The sequence below is a fragment of the Triturus cristatus genome, chromosome 5_1 (genome assembly GCF_964204655.1).
Source record: "Triturus cristatus chromosome 5_1, aTriCri1.1, whole genome shotgun sequence".
NCBI classification, from domain to species: Eukaryota; Metazoa; Chordata; class Amphibia; order Caudata; family Salamandridae; genus Triturus; species Triturus cristatus.
In genome coordinates this window covers 653737010-653754056 of record NC_140587.1, presented here as the reverse complement: position 1 = coordinate 653754056, position 17047 = coordinate 653737010, and the positions used below count along the sequence as shown (strand labels likewise).

At 44.5% G+C, this 17047-nt stretch overlaps 1 protein-coding gene across 4 annotated transcripts in view; it reads left to right on the top strand.

Annotated features, from left to right (window-relative positions):
* The window catches only part of RP1 (RP1 axonemal microtubule associated), an 859010-nt gene that overhangs the window by 374558 nt on the left and 467405 nt on the right, over positions 1-17047 (top strand). For all 4 annotated transcript variants that reach the window (XM_085605615.1, XM_085605612.1, XM_085605614.1 and 1 more), the window contains exon 3: positions 4662-4833. In XM_085605615.1, coding sequence (XP_085461741.1) covers positions 4662-4833 — 172 coding nt within the window. The remainder of the gene's footprint in view (positions 1-4661; positions 4834-17047) is intronic.

Below are 17047 nucleotides of genomic sequence, written 5' to 3'. Positions count from 1 at the left end.
CTCCCTCGGTTTTCATGATGCTTTCAACTTTGCAGTGCTCCTCAAATTGTTCAAAATATGATTATGCCTCAGTTCAGAAATCTAGTGTCCCTAATTGTGCATTCAGTGAATCTAGGGAAAACAGCTTTTTTACATGATTCTGAAATAACATTTGTTCAATTAGACATATTAATTAATTCTCAACTGTTTCTCCTTTTTCAAAACCTATATTTATTACATTTGTACATTTAGCAAGATCTCATGTTCAGCTATAGAACATTGTCGGCATACTTCAGAAAAAAGGAACCAAATCCAATGGTCATACAGTTGTTGATGTACATGATAAATAACTTGCTTGGTCTGGTAATTGTCCCTACATTAGCTTGGCGTCTTTCCAAAAAGCCTTCCCAAATTATCCCTATGGCAGCCTCTGTCAACCCTTCACATCTGCCCTACCAGTGAAACTCTTGGCGAGTGTGGGTTTGAATCCATCCCAGCTGGTTGCTGAAGCAACAAACTCCCTAATACACTCCAGGGTGGTTTTCATCTGTATTGCCGGGCTTGGTTCTCCTTTCCTTCCTGATTTGTCTGAACTCTTCAGTACTGTGGACCATGAATCCGTCTAGAAGGTTTAGAAAATCTGTGTATTCTATCTATAATCTTAGCACAGTGTAAATCCTTCTTAAAAGATTGTAACTTTGCCCATATTCCCTCATTGGAATGTGCCTTACACAAATACCTGGTGCTGCTCGAGCTGCTATTAGCTCACATGTTGATGGGTATTTATGTGTTTGAATTTCTTTGCTTGTAATCAATCAATAAACATGCAGATGATACCAAGTTTCTGACCAAAATAACAAAACAGTCTAGTTCTTCGGTTACTGGGCCACTAGCATCAAGGACCTTCCTAACAACTGCCCCATGCCAATAAAATCAGGAATTTGGGGATTTTAATTGACCATTGCTTGATACTGGAGTTATCAATTCAAAAACCATTTAAAATAGATTGCAATCTCTGGTCTTTTTTCAGATCTTTTCCCTTCCTCAAGTAGCAGCTTTAAAGTTTGCAGTACACCACTGCTTGATGGTTGCTGCGTCCACAACAACATAATCATAGAAAGTAAATTATAGGCACAATGGCGAATGTAACCATAGTAGGATGCTGAAGGAGAAGACAGCATACACAGGAAATAAGCAAAGACTCTGTTTTAGCAAGAATTATCAAGTCTGTATTATACCATACAAATGCAGACGTGCAGGATGTCCCACGTAAAAGGCACCAACACAGCAAAAAAGGGCCAAATCACAAGTAATAAATTAAAACAAAAAGCAAGGTTTCCAAAACATAAAAATGACCAATTTCAGAAATCAATATTACAATCAACCCTCTTCACATTTAGAAAGGCTGTATATTGAATGCTTTGGTAAAAGCCAAAGAAGATTCGACCCCTTGCACAATGTAGGGTCATGTCAGTCCCAATAAATGGGGTACACCTGTAATACAAAACAGTGGATGTCTTGTTAAGCTGAAATACGGTGCCCACAGTGAGAGTTAGCAGCATACCTGAGGGAACAGGAGAACTGTGTAACAGGAGATGGTGGGCACACAGCAACACAGTGAAAAGGAAAGTGTTTCTCACATAGGACCCTCACGGGAGTCAATTGAGGAAGGAGAACGGGCATGGTTAGTGTTAGGCTCAGTGGTTTCTTACTGCCTGGGCACATCGAAGCTAGTTGAATCCCTCATCCTAGATAGAATGAGTATGATACATGTGTCCGATAACCCGTGCTCACCCTTGGGTAGCTTGGCACAGAGAAGTCAGGTGTATCCTCAGGGTCAATGTGTAAAGTATTGGCATAACACCACCCTCGCAACAGACTGCGTACTCTACAAAAAGACTCCCCATCGTATGTATAAAACACTGGTCTTTGTATTACACACACATATCAAAATCAACATGATATATACATCGAAATCAAAACTATTTGTACATTGAATATATACATTATAGTTGTATGCAATTGTCAAAGTTTTCCATTAGCAACAGAACGGCATAACGATATTGAATGTATTATTGGGTGGTGTTTGATGTACAGATAATGACATCAAATGATAAACATAATTTATAAATGACATCTTCTCTTTACTGTATGTAATATGAAGGGTGCATAAATTAATTTTAATAACAGACATGAGGTAGTTGAGTGATCGAGGACAGAGTTTAGAAACATATAATGGTCATATATGACAATAAGAGATACGAACAAATGACGTATCTCCACTTCAGAAAAATAAGATTGATGGTATAGGGGGTACCCAGAGTTTCTTCAAACTCTTTCCCATAGTGACATTTCCCACATGTAATGTCGAGTCCATACGCAGTACAGGAGAGGAATCCCCATTACGAACTCTTTGACATCAAACACTACACTGCTACTATTCTCCACGTAGGAAATACTGCTCAATAGCCTCTGCCTACATTCCCCCATGCTAATGCAATGCGAGAAGCAGGCTCCATCGTACCGAACACACCATCCTGTGCCATTCACAACTCTTGCATGTATTGCACATGCGCATATGCCCTACCTCTTCTCAACACCGCACCCTGTCACCAGGGAGAACTCCGATATGGCATGCCTCTCCCATAGTATGAGAATAAGTATAATGCTATGTTTAGAAAGAATCTAAAGGCTTTCCAAAATCAGTACTTAAACCTGATGACTTTAAGTTATCATGTTTACCGGAAAGAATATTTGAGTGATTGCTAGCTTTAGATGTATTGGCAAAATAATATTACACAACAGCTTAGTGGATGCCCAGATGCGGCACTCAGGTAAACTCTCTTCTCCTTTCTAGAGCATCGGGGATGTCCATTATGAAGCTTCGAGAAATAATATCTCTGACAAGACCATCCATGGTTGGAGGTGAAACTAGGCTCTTCAGGCAGAGATGTGAAGGGGTATGAAAATGCATCCGCCACAGTATGCATCCTACGTAGCCCAGCAGTAGGTTTGTCAGTTTCAAAACACCAAAATACGAAGCTGTAATCTGATCAATGGTGTGTGTTTCAGGCTACATGAGGTTTTAGTGTAGATTGTATTTATCAATCCTGAGATCCAGTTGTATTGTGAGATAAATTGTATGTGTGGTCTGCAAAGATAATCTATCACATTTCCGTGCAGCTTGCGAGCTGACTCACATGAAAACATTGTGGGAATTATTCGTACTACACTGGTTGCCCTCTACTGCTACACTGATATTAGCCATGAGTGAGTTATTATCATTGTGGCAGGTGGCAGTTATTGCCCAATGCAATGACAGAACCACAATAAGTCTATAGTAGCAGGTGTTATATTGGTGGGAGGAAAGCATGTCTTTTTACAGAGCACATAGGGCTGTCCCTTAGACAGGTTAGCTCACAAAAAGGACATACATCTAAAATAAAAAAAACAGGGAGAAATAAGCAATTGAATGTTGTTTACATTGGCAGTGCTATGTTTGGTAACAGTCAAGTGGCAGGGGAAATCTAACCATAAGCTAGGACTGTGAGGAGTTCTGCTTTTAGATACTGGAACCAGCAAAGCCTTGTGGACGCGGCACAGATTTAGAATGGGTCTGTCTCATCAGTGATGTGCCCTCATGAAACTGTGTGGCCTCCTCTGATTTGCTTCTGTTCGTCTAGTTGCAGTATTATTCTGAGTGTGTGGTTCTTCAGTTACTGCAGTTGTGTCGACATCTTTTAGGAGGACTGATGCAAAGGCCATAGCAGTATACAAGGCAGCTTGCAGTGCAGTTAGTGCAGATTAAGAGGGTGGAACGAAGATGGACAAAGGCATGGTAAATGACATGAATTTCAGCAAGGAAGCACTACTAGGACATCATCAGGACTGGCCTTTTAATTCTATTGCCAAAAAAATCGGCTGATCTGTTTAGTACCACCCTGAGATTTAGGTTGTTGAAAGCAGCCAAAACCTCTAGGAATTACCCAATGAATCAGACCAGAACATACTGATTTTTCCTGGTAATTCCTCATTTCTCAGAGGGCCTCAGGGTTTCACCTCTAACCCCATTAACTCCGCCTCCAAAGTTACCTTTGGCCTCAGTATTAGTAACTCTGGGTGCAGACTCAACAGGGAGTTTGTCAGTCACATGGACCTGAATGAGAGCCAGACAATGCAATTGTAATGCCAAGCAACCGTCTGTTTAGTTTACGCAACTTTTGTTTTTTTACTTGTAAGCAGGAATAGAATATTCCCTGCACAATCTGTCCATCAGCTTGTCTCTGTCATCTCCTTGGTTCCTGACAGAACAATAAAACACTACAATGCCTTTGATACACACTCTGATAAATGCCAAATACTAGCCCGAAGCATAGCCCCTGGATTTAAGAGATGTGGGAAAAATGCCTTCACTAATGTTGCCATATGTTTTTCTGCATGTATGTGTGTGAAGATACCACAAGGGGTTTGTTGTGGTAATCTGTCACAGTGGTTTGTGCTGGGATGTAATGCGTTTTCAACACATCACTCTAAATCTGCAGTAAAAGCTGTAATATCTACACCCCACATGTATATCATGAGAACCTTGATTGGTTCCACTGCCAACACTTTATATCAGTGATCTGTACGTGGTTTGCATCGCGGGCTGCAGTACATACAACCTGTTATTCTTGTGTTCCTAGATCCTCGGTATTCAGGCTCTCCTGCTAAGCTCTGGGGCTATTGTGGCTGCTGGAAGAGAACCCTTCAAACCAGGAAATTATGACTCCAGAAAGGAGTCCTTGCCCGTGAAATTGCCAGGAATTCCAAGACGTGTGCTCCCAAAAGCAAGGAACAAGCCAGAAGCCAGGAACCGTAAGTTACTTTTACACCTTCTGTTTTTAAATACCTGGTCAAACATCAGTATATGGGAACTATCCTATTAGACCACATGGCCATACATATTATTGTTGGTATTGTTATTGTGACATTTGTGAGGAACTCACCACAGCAAAAGTGTGTCTGCACTGTAGACGCGATAAGTTTATTCTTCCTTTTAAGAAAACTGCACTGCCTACTGGGGTATTTTGGGTTTGAAAAAAGCAGGCGCAAAATGGCAGGGTGAAACCTTCAACCATCATTGTACTCAACCCTCCATAAATGTTGGTAGGTAAGATGTGAGTGCTGTTTTTACTATAGTCCTGTCCTTGGATTGTTTGCTGTTCATTCTAAACAATCACTGACAAAGCCAATAAGTCGCCCTGTTTGTAAAGATGCAGTGGCATTCGAATTTTCACGCCCTTCAAAAGCAGAAATAAGCACTTCCTCATGCTAGGACATTACTAAAGGGTTACGTAGGCATACCTTTTTCCTTCACGGAACCGCCATCTCAAGACAGGTGTACAAATATGTGCAATGCAGAGACAGAGGTAGGTTTAATTATTGTAGGCTAGGAATGATAGTTATGTTTTACATGGTAGGTTAAGTAACTTTGGGTTAGGTACAGTATGTTAGGTGTGGTAGATTAGGTATGGTAAGGTATTGTCGATATGGTAGGTATGCATGTATGGTAGTTAAGGTATAGTTGGTACAGTAGTTAAGTATATTGTGGGTAAGTAGGTAGGTATGTAGAGTTGGTAAATATTGGCGGTAGGTATGTTAGATTAGCGTGGGGTTGGTTAGGTGTGATAGATAAGGGATAGTAGGTGGAGACAAAGTGTGGAAGGTGTAAAGTAGGTTAGTTATGGTAGATAAAGTAGTTTAAGTATGGAAGGTATGTAGATGGGTATATATGGTCATTAGGTTTGGTGTAGTAGGTGTAATATGTTTGGTAAGCCGATATGGTAAGTACGGTACATATGTCTGTTAGTTATGATAGCTAGATACAATACATTTGGTATGTTAAATTAGATATGATAGGTAGGTTAAATATGGTAGGTAGGTTAGTTATGATTAGGTAATCATAGGTTAAATGTGGTAGGTGCGGTAGGTAGGTATTGTAGGTTGGCACACATGGTAATAAGGTAGGTATGATAGGTTAGATACTGTATATATGCGTGATTGGTATGTTATGTTATGTTAAATCAATTTGTACCGCGCACAGATACTCAGCAGAGTGTCCCGGCGCAAACTCCAAGGAAAGGGACCACTAGGTAAAGAACTTTTCAAAACAAGAAGGTTTTAAGCTTCTTTCTAAAGATCAGAGGATCAGGAATACTGTGTAGAATCAGGGGTAAGGCATTCCATGCCAGAGCAGCTTTACACACGAAGGAGCTCCCACCCAGCCTCTGGCGTTTGAATCTCGGGGTCAGCATCAGCCACAGAGAGGAGGACCGCAACTCTCTCCCTGGTTTATAAAAAACAAACGTCTTCTGGAGGTAAACAGGACCTATCCCGTATAAAGCCCTGTGGGCAATCACCAGGGTTTTGAATTTAATTCGTGCCTCCCCTGGAAGCCACTGCAAAGAGCGCAAATGAGCACGCATACTACACCTGCGAGATAAACCCAGCAGAAGTCTGGCAGCTGCATTCTGAACAATCTGTAATTTGTTCAGAAGGAAACCAGGGATGCCGACATAGAGTGCATTGGCATAATCCAAGCGAGACAAAATCAGAGCGCAGACCACCGTTTCTTTGGCATGTCTGGGTAGAAAAGGCAAAAACTTCCTCAAGTCTTTTAATATGCCAAAACAAGACCCTGCAAGGTGATAAGCTAAGTTATGTGTGGTGGTTGGAAGGTAGGTAGGTATGGTGGACTAGCTTTGGTATGGTTGGTTTGGTATGGTAGGATATGTAAAACAAATTCATGAAAAATGCGTGTTTCTGTTATTAAACCGTTTTCTGGACTTCTGGCAACGAGAAACAACCAGTATTTGTTATACATTTTACAAAGGGGAAGTATTTTAGTTGTAAATTTAAGATATTTGTATTGTATTTTTAAGAAAGCCTGAGTGCACGCATATCTTTATTTTTGTGAGAAAAAAAAACAATAAATCCAACAGCATGTTATGATGACACCAAGGTAAAACAAATTAATGCTCAAGGGCATTTCTTACTAGAACTGTGCCCTGATTTTATGATAGGCTTAGGCATTCAGACAACAAACAGTAAAGCCATAAATCAACAATTAAAATGTGTTGTGCCTGGAAACTAAATACATCACAGAACACATACTGGGGCTCAGTTACAACCTAAACTTGACGTTGCATCAGCAGTTTAAGAAGGGATCTACATGCATCAACCATCCTCAAAATGCCATGGCCTAGACAGAAAATCCATAGAAGTGATGGCATACCATGAAATGCACATGAAGGCCAATGACTAAAATAGGTCGACACAAAGCCCACTCTCGTGCTATACTTCCATTCTTCTTTTGGATGTATTGATGCCAAGAGCTCCTACAACAGAGAACTAAAGTTGTTTGCAGCGCTACCTAAAAATGGATCAATTCTTGCTAACCATGCCATTAGTTGAGTGACTGAAGGGCAGATTGTCAGTCTGCAAGTATGTCAGGAATGTACATTAGGACATGAAACTATTTCTTTCTTTATTTTGACCACCAGTAAAATATTTTTTCTGGTGTAGAAATCCATTCCGACGCAACCGATTGAAATCATGAGGAGGTTTGGAAAAGTGTTCTACTCTATTCCACATTTGGTCTGCCACCTGACTGAAGTATGTTTGTGTTAATGCTTTACAATTTTAAGACTATTAAATGGCTTTCCAATGGCCACCCCTACTTTGCCTGTGCACCACTCTGCGTCAAGTTACATTGGTTCCGATTTGGGTTGCTGATCAGGATCTGCGAGGGGCTGTGCCAAGTTGCATTGCACGGTGTGGTTAACAAGGAGGCTGCCAATCAGGAGCTGTGAGGTGCTGTGTCAAGTTGCATTGCGCTACGTCAGTTCCGATGATGCCGCCGATCGCGAGGTGCTGCAATGAGAGATCCTGCATCAATTATTTCGCACTGTGTCAGTTCTGATGAGGCTACCCATCAGGAGGTGTGAGGTACTGCGATGGGAGATCCAGCATCGCAAAGTCAATTTTGAAGGACCCTTCAATTGGGCAAGGTGGAATACACTTTGATGCCAGCCAAAGGATCCAGGACCTAGGGGTTCACCTCTAGGAGATCAGGACTCACTCCAGAAGAGGCCAGCTGCAGGGCACAGGCACATCCAGTTGGGGTCTGGTCAGCTGGGCAGACACAGGACAGGTCGCAGGAGCTTATGTCCTGTAACTCACACAGGATGCCAGTCACTTAACCCTTGGAGTCACTCTGGTGTTCCTGGGTTCAAGGAGCAGGTTCAAGCTTCCTTCCTCTGACAGCATGGCAGCAGGGCAGCCCTTCAAGTAGAAGAGCAGCAGAGCCGTCCTTCCAGCAGCAGGGCAGCCCTTCCAGCCGCAGGGTATCAGAGCAGTCCTTCTTCTGAGCCTTCCACAGGTCCAGAAGTGATGAGTAAAAAAGGAGGTTCAATATTTATACCTGGTGCCAGCCTTTGCAATACGGAGACTCCTTGTACTACTCCCACCTCAGGTTCTGGAAAGTTCTTTTGTTCCTCTGTCAAGGATTCAAGTAGTCTAGGGTGACAAAAGACGATGTCAAGTTCCTTTGAATGTGTGCTTGAGACAGCCTATTGAAGTGTTAGTGGGGCAGGTAACAGCTCCCCCCAACCATCGTGGCAGGATCCTGCCAAAACGTAGTTCCCCTTTGTCTCAGCGCCTGGGAGGAATACACAATGGCCAACTGCCAAACTATTAACAGGTATATAGTCCAGTATACTAAGGCCAACTGCCAAACTATTCTCAGGCATGTGACTCAGAACACAGGCTGCAGGCACCAAGTGGTTAGGAGAAGAAAATGCCAACTTTCTGAAAGGGGCATTTCCAGAATTGTGATTCAAAATACGACTTTACTATTCAAGAAGATTTTAAAGTACAATTCATTTGAGTGCAAACATAATTTTCATATCTGCTCCCAAACTTAAAAAATCACATATTAAGTGTAATAAGATAACCCAATTTATCCTATGGGAGAGTTGGGCCATGCAGCAGTGGAAAACGACTTTAAGAGTTTGTATTCACTACCAGGACATGTAAAATATAAACCCAAATGTCCTACATTTTAAATACAAGGCACCCTGCCCTCTTAGCCTTTCGGGTATCCCTTAGGGGTGACTGAAAGTATTAAAAGGGAAGTTTAGGCCTGTCAAAATATTTATTTTGCCAGGCCAAAATTGCAGTTTAAAACTACACTAAAGGCTGAAGTAGCAGGCCCGAGACATCTATTAAAAGGTACTTTAGCGGGGGAAGGGGGGGGGGGGGCGGACAATGAGTGCTGTAGCCGCCCACTAGTAGCATTTTTACAGGCCCTGGGTACATGTATTACCATTTACTAGGTATTCGCATGTTAATTAAATGAATACTAAAAAGTTGTGAAATCACACAAAAGTGTAAGTTTACCTTTGTGAATCAGACTGCAATCTATTTGTCCAATTCTTAAAAAGCATCAGGATTCAATCCACATGTGCAATGTTAAAGTCATATTAATGACTTCTGAGGATTTTGTTTGTGTGGACTACATTATTCATGGGTAAAAAAAAAGGCCTCTGTACATTTTAGCTCCAAGAAGAAATTTTGCTCACAGCGCCGCAAAACAGCTGAATAGATTTATGCCAAACATGGCTTGAAAATAGAACTTTACTCAGTGTGTTTTTTTGGAGTTTGGTGTGAATCTATTAATTCATTTTCAGGATCTTGGCATTTGAAAAAAGAGCCAGGTGGCCCTGAAAATGCATGTAATTTGGAAGACACTTGGGGCCTGATTATGAATTTGGTGGGCGGGTTACTCTTCACAGAAGTGACGGATATACCATCTGCCATATTATGCGTTCCATTATATCCAATTGAACATAATGGAACTCGTAATAATGCGGACGGGTTATCCATCATGTTTGTGATGGAGTAACCCATCCGCCAAACTCGTAATCAGGCACTTAGTATGTTCATAATAATGGTATTTTCAAATTTGTGCAGATCCATCAAGGGGAAAGGCCAGTTAAAAAGGCGATGGGGCGCAGGGGCTGGCTAGCTTCTACAGTTATGGCTATGGCTAGCACATGGGAGAAAAGTCTTAAGGTCCTCGGGTGGAATGTGAACGGGCTGGGGGATGGGCTCAAACGTACGATAGTTCTGCAGTTCATTAAACGAAACCTTCCTGATGTAGTGTTACTGCAGGAAACACACCTGATGGGGAATGCATGTCAGGCCCTCAACAGATGGGGATACACTCTGGCTGTACACTCAGGCTTTACCTCTGGCTCCAGGGGAGTGGGGATCCTTCTGCGTCGCTCCCTGCCCCTTCATACTGACCGCACAAAGACTGACCCGCTGGGCCACTTCGCGGCAGTGTCGGGGAGGTGGGAGGGCCGTAGATTAAATCTTGTCTCTGCGTATGTCCCCCCAGGGCTACAAACGCAATCCTACACGGATCTGGGTAGGCTCCTACTATCCCTACCGGAAGGTCAGTTGGTCCTAGGAGGCGACTTCAATGCGGTAGTCTCGGGAACTCAGGACCGACATCCCCCTAGAGAAACACCCATGGGGCAGAGGTGGTTGACAGACTTCCTCGATGCCTTTGGGCTCACAGACTTGTGGCGGCTGCTGCATCCCACGGGCAGGCAATTTACATTCCACTCCGGGCCGCACCGCTCCTTCTCCCGCCTGGATTATGTATTGTCTGCGTTACACCATGACATGGTTATACGGGAGGCCTCGCACCTGGCACGCGGGATCTCCGAACACTCTCCAGTTTACGTACACATCACGCTGGGTCGGGGACGGGACTGATGTGTGCTGCCAATTAATGCCTGGTACCTCAAAAATGAGGATCTCAGGAAAAAACTGATTAGTTCCATAACGCAATACTTCGAACAGAATGTCGGATCGGTACGCTCCTCAGTTACTCTGTGGGAGGCCTTTAAAACAGTGCTTCGGGGAGAGGCCTTATCGGCCATCTCAGGCGGCCGTAAGGAAAGGATGGCACAACTCACCTCCGTGGAAACTGACCTACGGGCGCTGGAGGAGGCGGCGTGCACGGCTCGTGACCCTGAGGTGCAACATCGGTTGTGACTCAAAACTGCGGAATATAGGGAGCTGGTCACGCAGAAGGCCCAAGTGGTGGCCAGCCACAAGGCGGGTAGGATCTACGACCAAGGAGACAAAGCGGGTAAGCTTATAGCCTGGCTCGAGAAAAAACAAAGGGCCACCAAAGTGGTACCAGAAATTGCAACGGCGGCAGGGACCCTTGTTACGGAGCCAGGCGAGATTACCGCGGAGTTTGCGAGGCATTTCCGACAGGTATACAGTAGAGGGACGGACCGCTCCGAGGAGGACTCTATGGCCCTTCTGCAGGATATCCATATGCCACGCCTGTCGGAGGTCGACAGAGAGACACTTGAGGCTCCACTCGCCGCAGCCGAATTAGAGCGTGCAATAGTCGACCTTCGTCCGGGCAAAGCCCTTGGACCTAACGGCCTTCCGATCGAGCTGTACAAGCTGAAACCTGACGCCCTTAGTGTGCACCTCCAACGAATGTTCGAGGAGAGCAAGGCCAAAGGATTACTGCCGCGCGACCAGCGCATAGCGACTATTGTGGCTATCCCGAAAGAAGGGAAGCCGAGGGAGCTTTGCTCTTCATATAGACCGATCTCGGTACTAAATGCGGAACCGAAAATATTGGCGAAAACTCTTCCAAATCGGCTCCACGCTGTTCTCCCCGCGCTGGTCCACCCGGACCAGTCTGGCTTTATGCCCCACCGCAATACGGCCCTCAACATCCGACACCTAAACGGTGTACTGGGAAGGTGCCACACCATCCGAGAGGATGCGTTGGTGATGTTTCTTGACGCCACCATGGCATTCGACACCCTCGAGTGGCCCTACATGATAGCGGTGCTCCGTAAACTGGGCTTTGGCCCCCTCTTTATAGCGTGGGTGCGTCTTCTTTATTCTGAACCCTTGGCGCAGGTAGTGATTAACAATAAGGTCTCGGAGGTATTCGTTCTCGAAAGAGGGACCAGGCAGGGCTGCCCGCTCTCGCCTCTCCAGTTTGCACTCGCCCTTGAGCCTCTCGCTGCCTGGATCAGGCAGGACATCTCCCTCACGGGGATGCGCTGGGCAGAAGGCTGGGAGGACAAAATCTCCCTTTACGCGGAGGATATCCTCCTCTATTTAACCCAACCGCAAAAGTCAATTGTGGTAGCCATGGATATCTTTACGAGCTTCGGCAAAAGTTCGGGGTTCCGTATCAATTGGGGAAAGTCCCAAATTTATGTCCTTCATGGCAGCCCCCCCAGGCTTCCCGAGGATTGCCCACTTACCTTTGCAGAGGGCGGGTTCCGGTACCTTGGAGTCTTTGTCTCACTTGACAGGACGCTCACGTACGAGAGGAATTTACTGCCACCCCTGCGACGGCTTCAACGTGACTCCAATACGTGGCAGAAACTCCCATTGTCCCTGCTGGGCCGCGCGGCCCTCTTTAAAATGTTTGCGCTCCCGAGGTTTATTTATGCCCTCCAAAACTACCCAGATCTAGTGCCGAACTCCTATTTCATGGCTGTAGAGGCGGCGCAGCGGTCCCTCCTCTGGGCAGGCACACCTAGGATTGCGCTGCACAAGCTCACACTGGGATGGTACGACGGGGGAATAGCCCTCCCGGACATCCGTAAGTACTATTGGGCAGCCCACTTGTCGGCAATAAACCAGGGGATGTATAGGGACGGCAACGACCCGCTTACGGAATGGACAGATGGTTGCTCCCGGGTGGGAATTACGAGGTCGCACTCTATTCCAAACCCGGTAAATGTATGCTTACGGGGCCGACGAAACACTCGGTGCAGATATGGCACGCGGCGCACCGTAGGCTAGGGTGGGCTAATACCCTGACGATGGCAACTCCACTCTGGGCCTCTGAAAGACTGGGCAGCCTAGGACATACAAAGGGGTTCCGGGCATGGGACCTTATCGGTATCTCGCAGGTCAAGGACCTGTGGGGGCCCGAGGGGGTTAGATCCTTTGCATACCTACAAGACACGTACGAGTTGGCGCACACCGAATATTTTAGATATTTGCAGATTAGGCATTCCCTTCAGGCCAATATACCATCAGGGACCAAGCCCCCACAGGCATCCCCACTGGAGGACAGACTGCTCGCTGGCTACATGCCGGAACACGCCATTTCACTCACATATAAGAAATTGATCAACAATCCTCCGGATCCCCTCGAGTCCCTCAGGGAGAAATGGATAGCGGATGGGCTAGAAATTGATACTGAGGAGTGGGTGGAGGCGCTAGCATCCCCGAGGGAGGTGGCGATATCGGCAAGACTTCGACTCATACAACTTAAAATACTACATAGAGTGTATATCTCTTGCACAAGACTGCAGGCGATAAGACGGGGGGGAAGGGGCTCTGTAGACGGGCCTGCGGTGAAATTAGCTCTTTCTTTCATATACTGTGGGAATGCCCGGGAGTGCGGAGGTACTGGAGGCGGGTGGTGTCTTGTATGCAGGAGGTGTGGGAGGTAGAAATACGCCCAGAGGCCAAAGGATGCCTTCTGAACATCTGAACATCTGGGACCCCACAGACTTACCTGCAAAGGGGAAACTCTGGGTTGCACTTGGGCAAATGGTGGCAAAGAGAAACATAGCGCGCCTGTGGGGGGCAGCTGCTCTGCCTACACTGGCCGATTGGCAAAGAGACATGGACTGGTGTATGCTGCAAGAGAAGACTGTATATACAGTGCGGGGGTGCCCTCGGAAATGGGGGGAAGTGTGGACAAACTGGAACGCTTTCAGAGGGGACATCTGTGAGCCACCACAGGCTCGCCGGCCCAGCATGGGAGCCGAGGGCTAACTGGAAACTGATTATTGTTGTGCTACACAAGTCATATAGGCAATAACCTGTCGACACCTGTAATCATAGCTTTACGAAACTTGCTGAATACGAAATGACCATTTGTTTCTTTGTTTTGCAAAATAAAAAAAGATTTAATTAAAAAAAAAAAAAGGCGATGGGTCAAAAAAATATGAATTTGCTAATAACTTTGCCTCCGTATGATAACTTTGCACAAAAGTTGGTAGAAGCATGGAAAAGTTAGTTTTCTATTGGTATAGCAATTTTATTGCCCCATGAATCAAGAGGGAGGAAACTAAAGGGGAATAATAACATTTTCATTTTCAAATAACTTTGGTGATGTTTTATGAATACACTTTAAATGTGACAGCCAGTTGACTATTAACACGCAGGACAGGTATTTGAGGTGCCGTGCAGATCTAATGTTGGAAGCCAAGTTAAAGTTTAATGGTTGGGGGAAGGGAGCAATTTTTTGATTTATTAATATATTAGTTAATACGTTTGGCACCGTTTGATTGAGCTTCATGAAATTTGGCAGAAACTTAGCATGTTGTTTGCCGATTCAGTCGGGGGGAGGTCATAATAGTTTTAATTGCTAATATCTTTTGCACCGTTTAATGAATCTGCACAAAAGTTGGCTTAGCATATTTAGTTTACTCTTGATTTTTTAATGCAGGGCTATCATGAGGCAGACTTAGAAAAGGGTCAAAGAATTGTTCATTTGCTAATAAATTTATCATGGTTTGATGAATCCACATGGAATTTGGTAGGCGCTAAACATGGTTAGCTTGAGTTCTGAGCAGATTGTTTGGGAGGGCACAAAGATAAATGAGGTACAGTAATGTTTCATTCACTAACGTTGGTACTGCCTGATGAATGTGCATGACATTTGGTAGCTGGTTAGCACATTAGGCGCAGTGCGAGGCCAGACAGGATCGGCAGTCAAGCACACTGGACACAGCCAAGGGAGGTTGGGTGCAGGACCTGAGGCTGTCCTTAGGGCAGAATTTATACAGAGTAGATAAATGAAGTACATTGTTAAAAAAGTTAGGTATGTCATTGAAAACAAAAATAAAATAGCCCTGTTGTTTGCAAGTTATGGTACATAATGCACACCATTACTTATGCTACAGTGGATGGATGGATATATGGATAGATAGATAGATAGTATCAAGAATTCAAATAGGTGATAGTGACATCCTGATTCCAGGCATGCCAAATATATACATATGATGATTAATTTCCTGTCGTATCTTTTCCATCTGTTAAACCTCCACCAACTAGGAAGTGATGCCAGCAATCCATGTTTAGTTTCCAATTAAAATATTAATGCATTCATTGGACATAATCAGTAAATCACATGTTCCGGATACTTCACAATACTGGTCTTTCTCAAGACATCATTAAACACTGTTCGCTCTTACACCGAGATGAAATTTGTTAGAACTTAAATCTGGAGAGGTCTCCCTTAGAGAGATTCATCCAGTAGGGTAGACATGTGTTGCCAGTCACTACATCTTTCCAGTATGTGACACCTGCGCCCCTTAGAGACTGAGCCAAAGCATCCAAAAGGCACTCTGGTGTCCCTGGGGAGTCCCAAACTGGAGCCCATTCACTGTAATAGGACAGTCCCAAATAAGCCCTAAAGTCCGACTTCAATTTAGCTGCCGCAAACAGGATCTTCAACCAAACCTTTTTGTAGAATTTGGGGACACCAAATTTATACATAAATCCTATCTCCTCTACATCCCTCAGCATAGCTTTAAACATACTACCGATCAGGGAAGTATCAGGTCTGAGAAGTAGCATCCTACAATTTTTTAATTGTTACGCCCAACAGTGCAACTGGAAATCTGGTAGACTCATACCTCCATAAGAGAGTTTACGCCTCAGTTTTTTCCAAGTCAACCTGATCCCTTTGCCTGCCCAGATAAATGAAGAGATCTTGCCTTGTATTTTAAGTAGTTCAGCTTTATTGAACTCTAGGGGGATATTCTTAAAAAGATAGGCATATTTAGGGTGGACACACATTTTAACCAAGTTGACCCACCCATAAAGGTAAAGCGGAATATTCTGCCATCTCTTCAATAAAACATCCACCTCCTTTGAGACTAACTCCGGATTAGTTTTGGGAATATCTCTGAGACCTTGAGTTAATATTACTCCGAGGTATCTTAACTCCTTGGATAGCCTCACCCCTTGACCTACGATGTTCCAGGCCAGTTTTATCTTTGTTGACCAGATAGCCAGATAGCCTACCAAAAGACTCCACTTCCACAAGTAACTCAGCTAGAGCAGGGTTAACGTTGGATGATAACAAAATCAAATAGTCAGCGTATAATGCTAATTTCCTAATAAACCCATTTACAGCAAAGGGGGTGATCTTTTCATTCTGCCTTAAGCTCTGTGCCAAAGGCTCGATATACAGATCGAAAAAATAGGGGACAGTGGACACCCCTGTCTAGTACCGCGCTCTATTGATATCGATGCGGTGAGACTACCATTAACCAAGATCTGAGCCCGTGGAGCCTCATAGATTCTCCTGAGGACCCTCCTAAAAATATCACCAAAGCCAAAATCCTTCAAGGGCCTGCTCAGATAGTGCCAGTTGACTCGGTCAAAGGCTTTTGCTGCGTCAATGGAGATGATTGCGAGGGGACCACTCTGTGCAGTTGGTTGCCAGATCAACCGTGCCAATTAAGGTGTATACCAAATCAAGCATCTTCCTACCCGGAAGAAATCCATTCTGATCTTCATGACAATACAGGCAAACAGTGGCCAGTATTAAAGGACAACCCCATGGAAGATGAGTTACAAAACCTGCCTCCAAAAAGAAGGAAGTAGCACACTGGTATAATTATCTTTTTGCTGCAGCAGATGGAAAGTTGGAACATCCACACCAGGTTTGGGAGAAGAACTTGCCGAGCGAGGAGCTCAAAGGTCTCTGGCAAGTATCTATAGATACACTTTACCTGGTGAATAAATCTGCTTCACTAAGAAGAAACCACTTCATTATGCTCCATAGGAGATATTGGTCCCCTCTTAAACTATCCAAAATAAAGGGCAGCGGAGAAGCAAGATGTACGAGATGTGGAGCCCAGGAGGCGGACGATATTCATGTGTTTGCATCCTGTCCATCGATTCAAGAATTTTGGGGCAACGTGGGTAAAACTTTGAC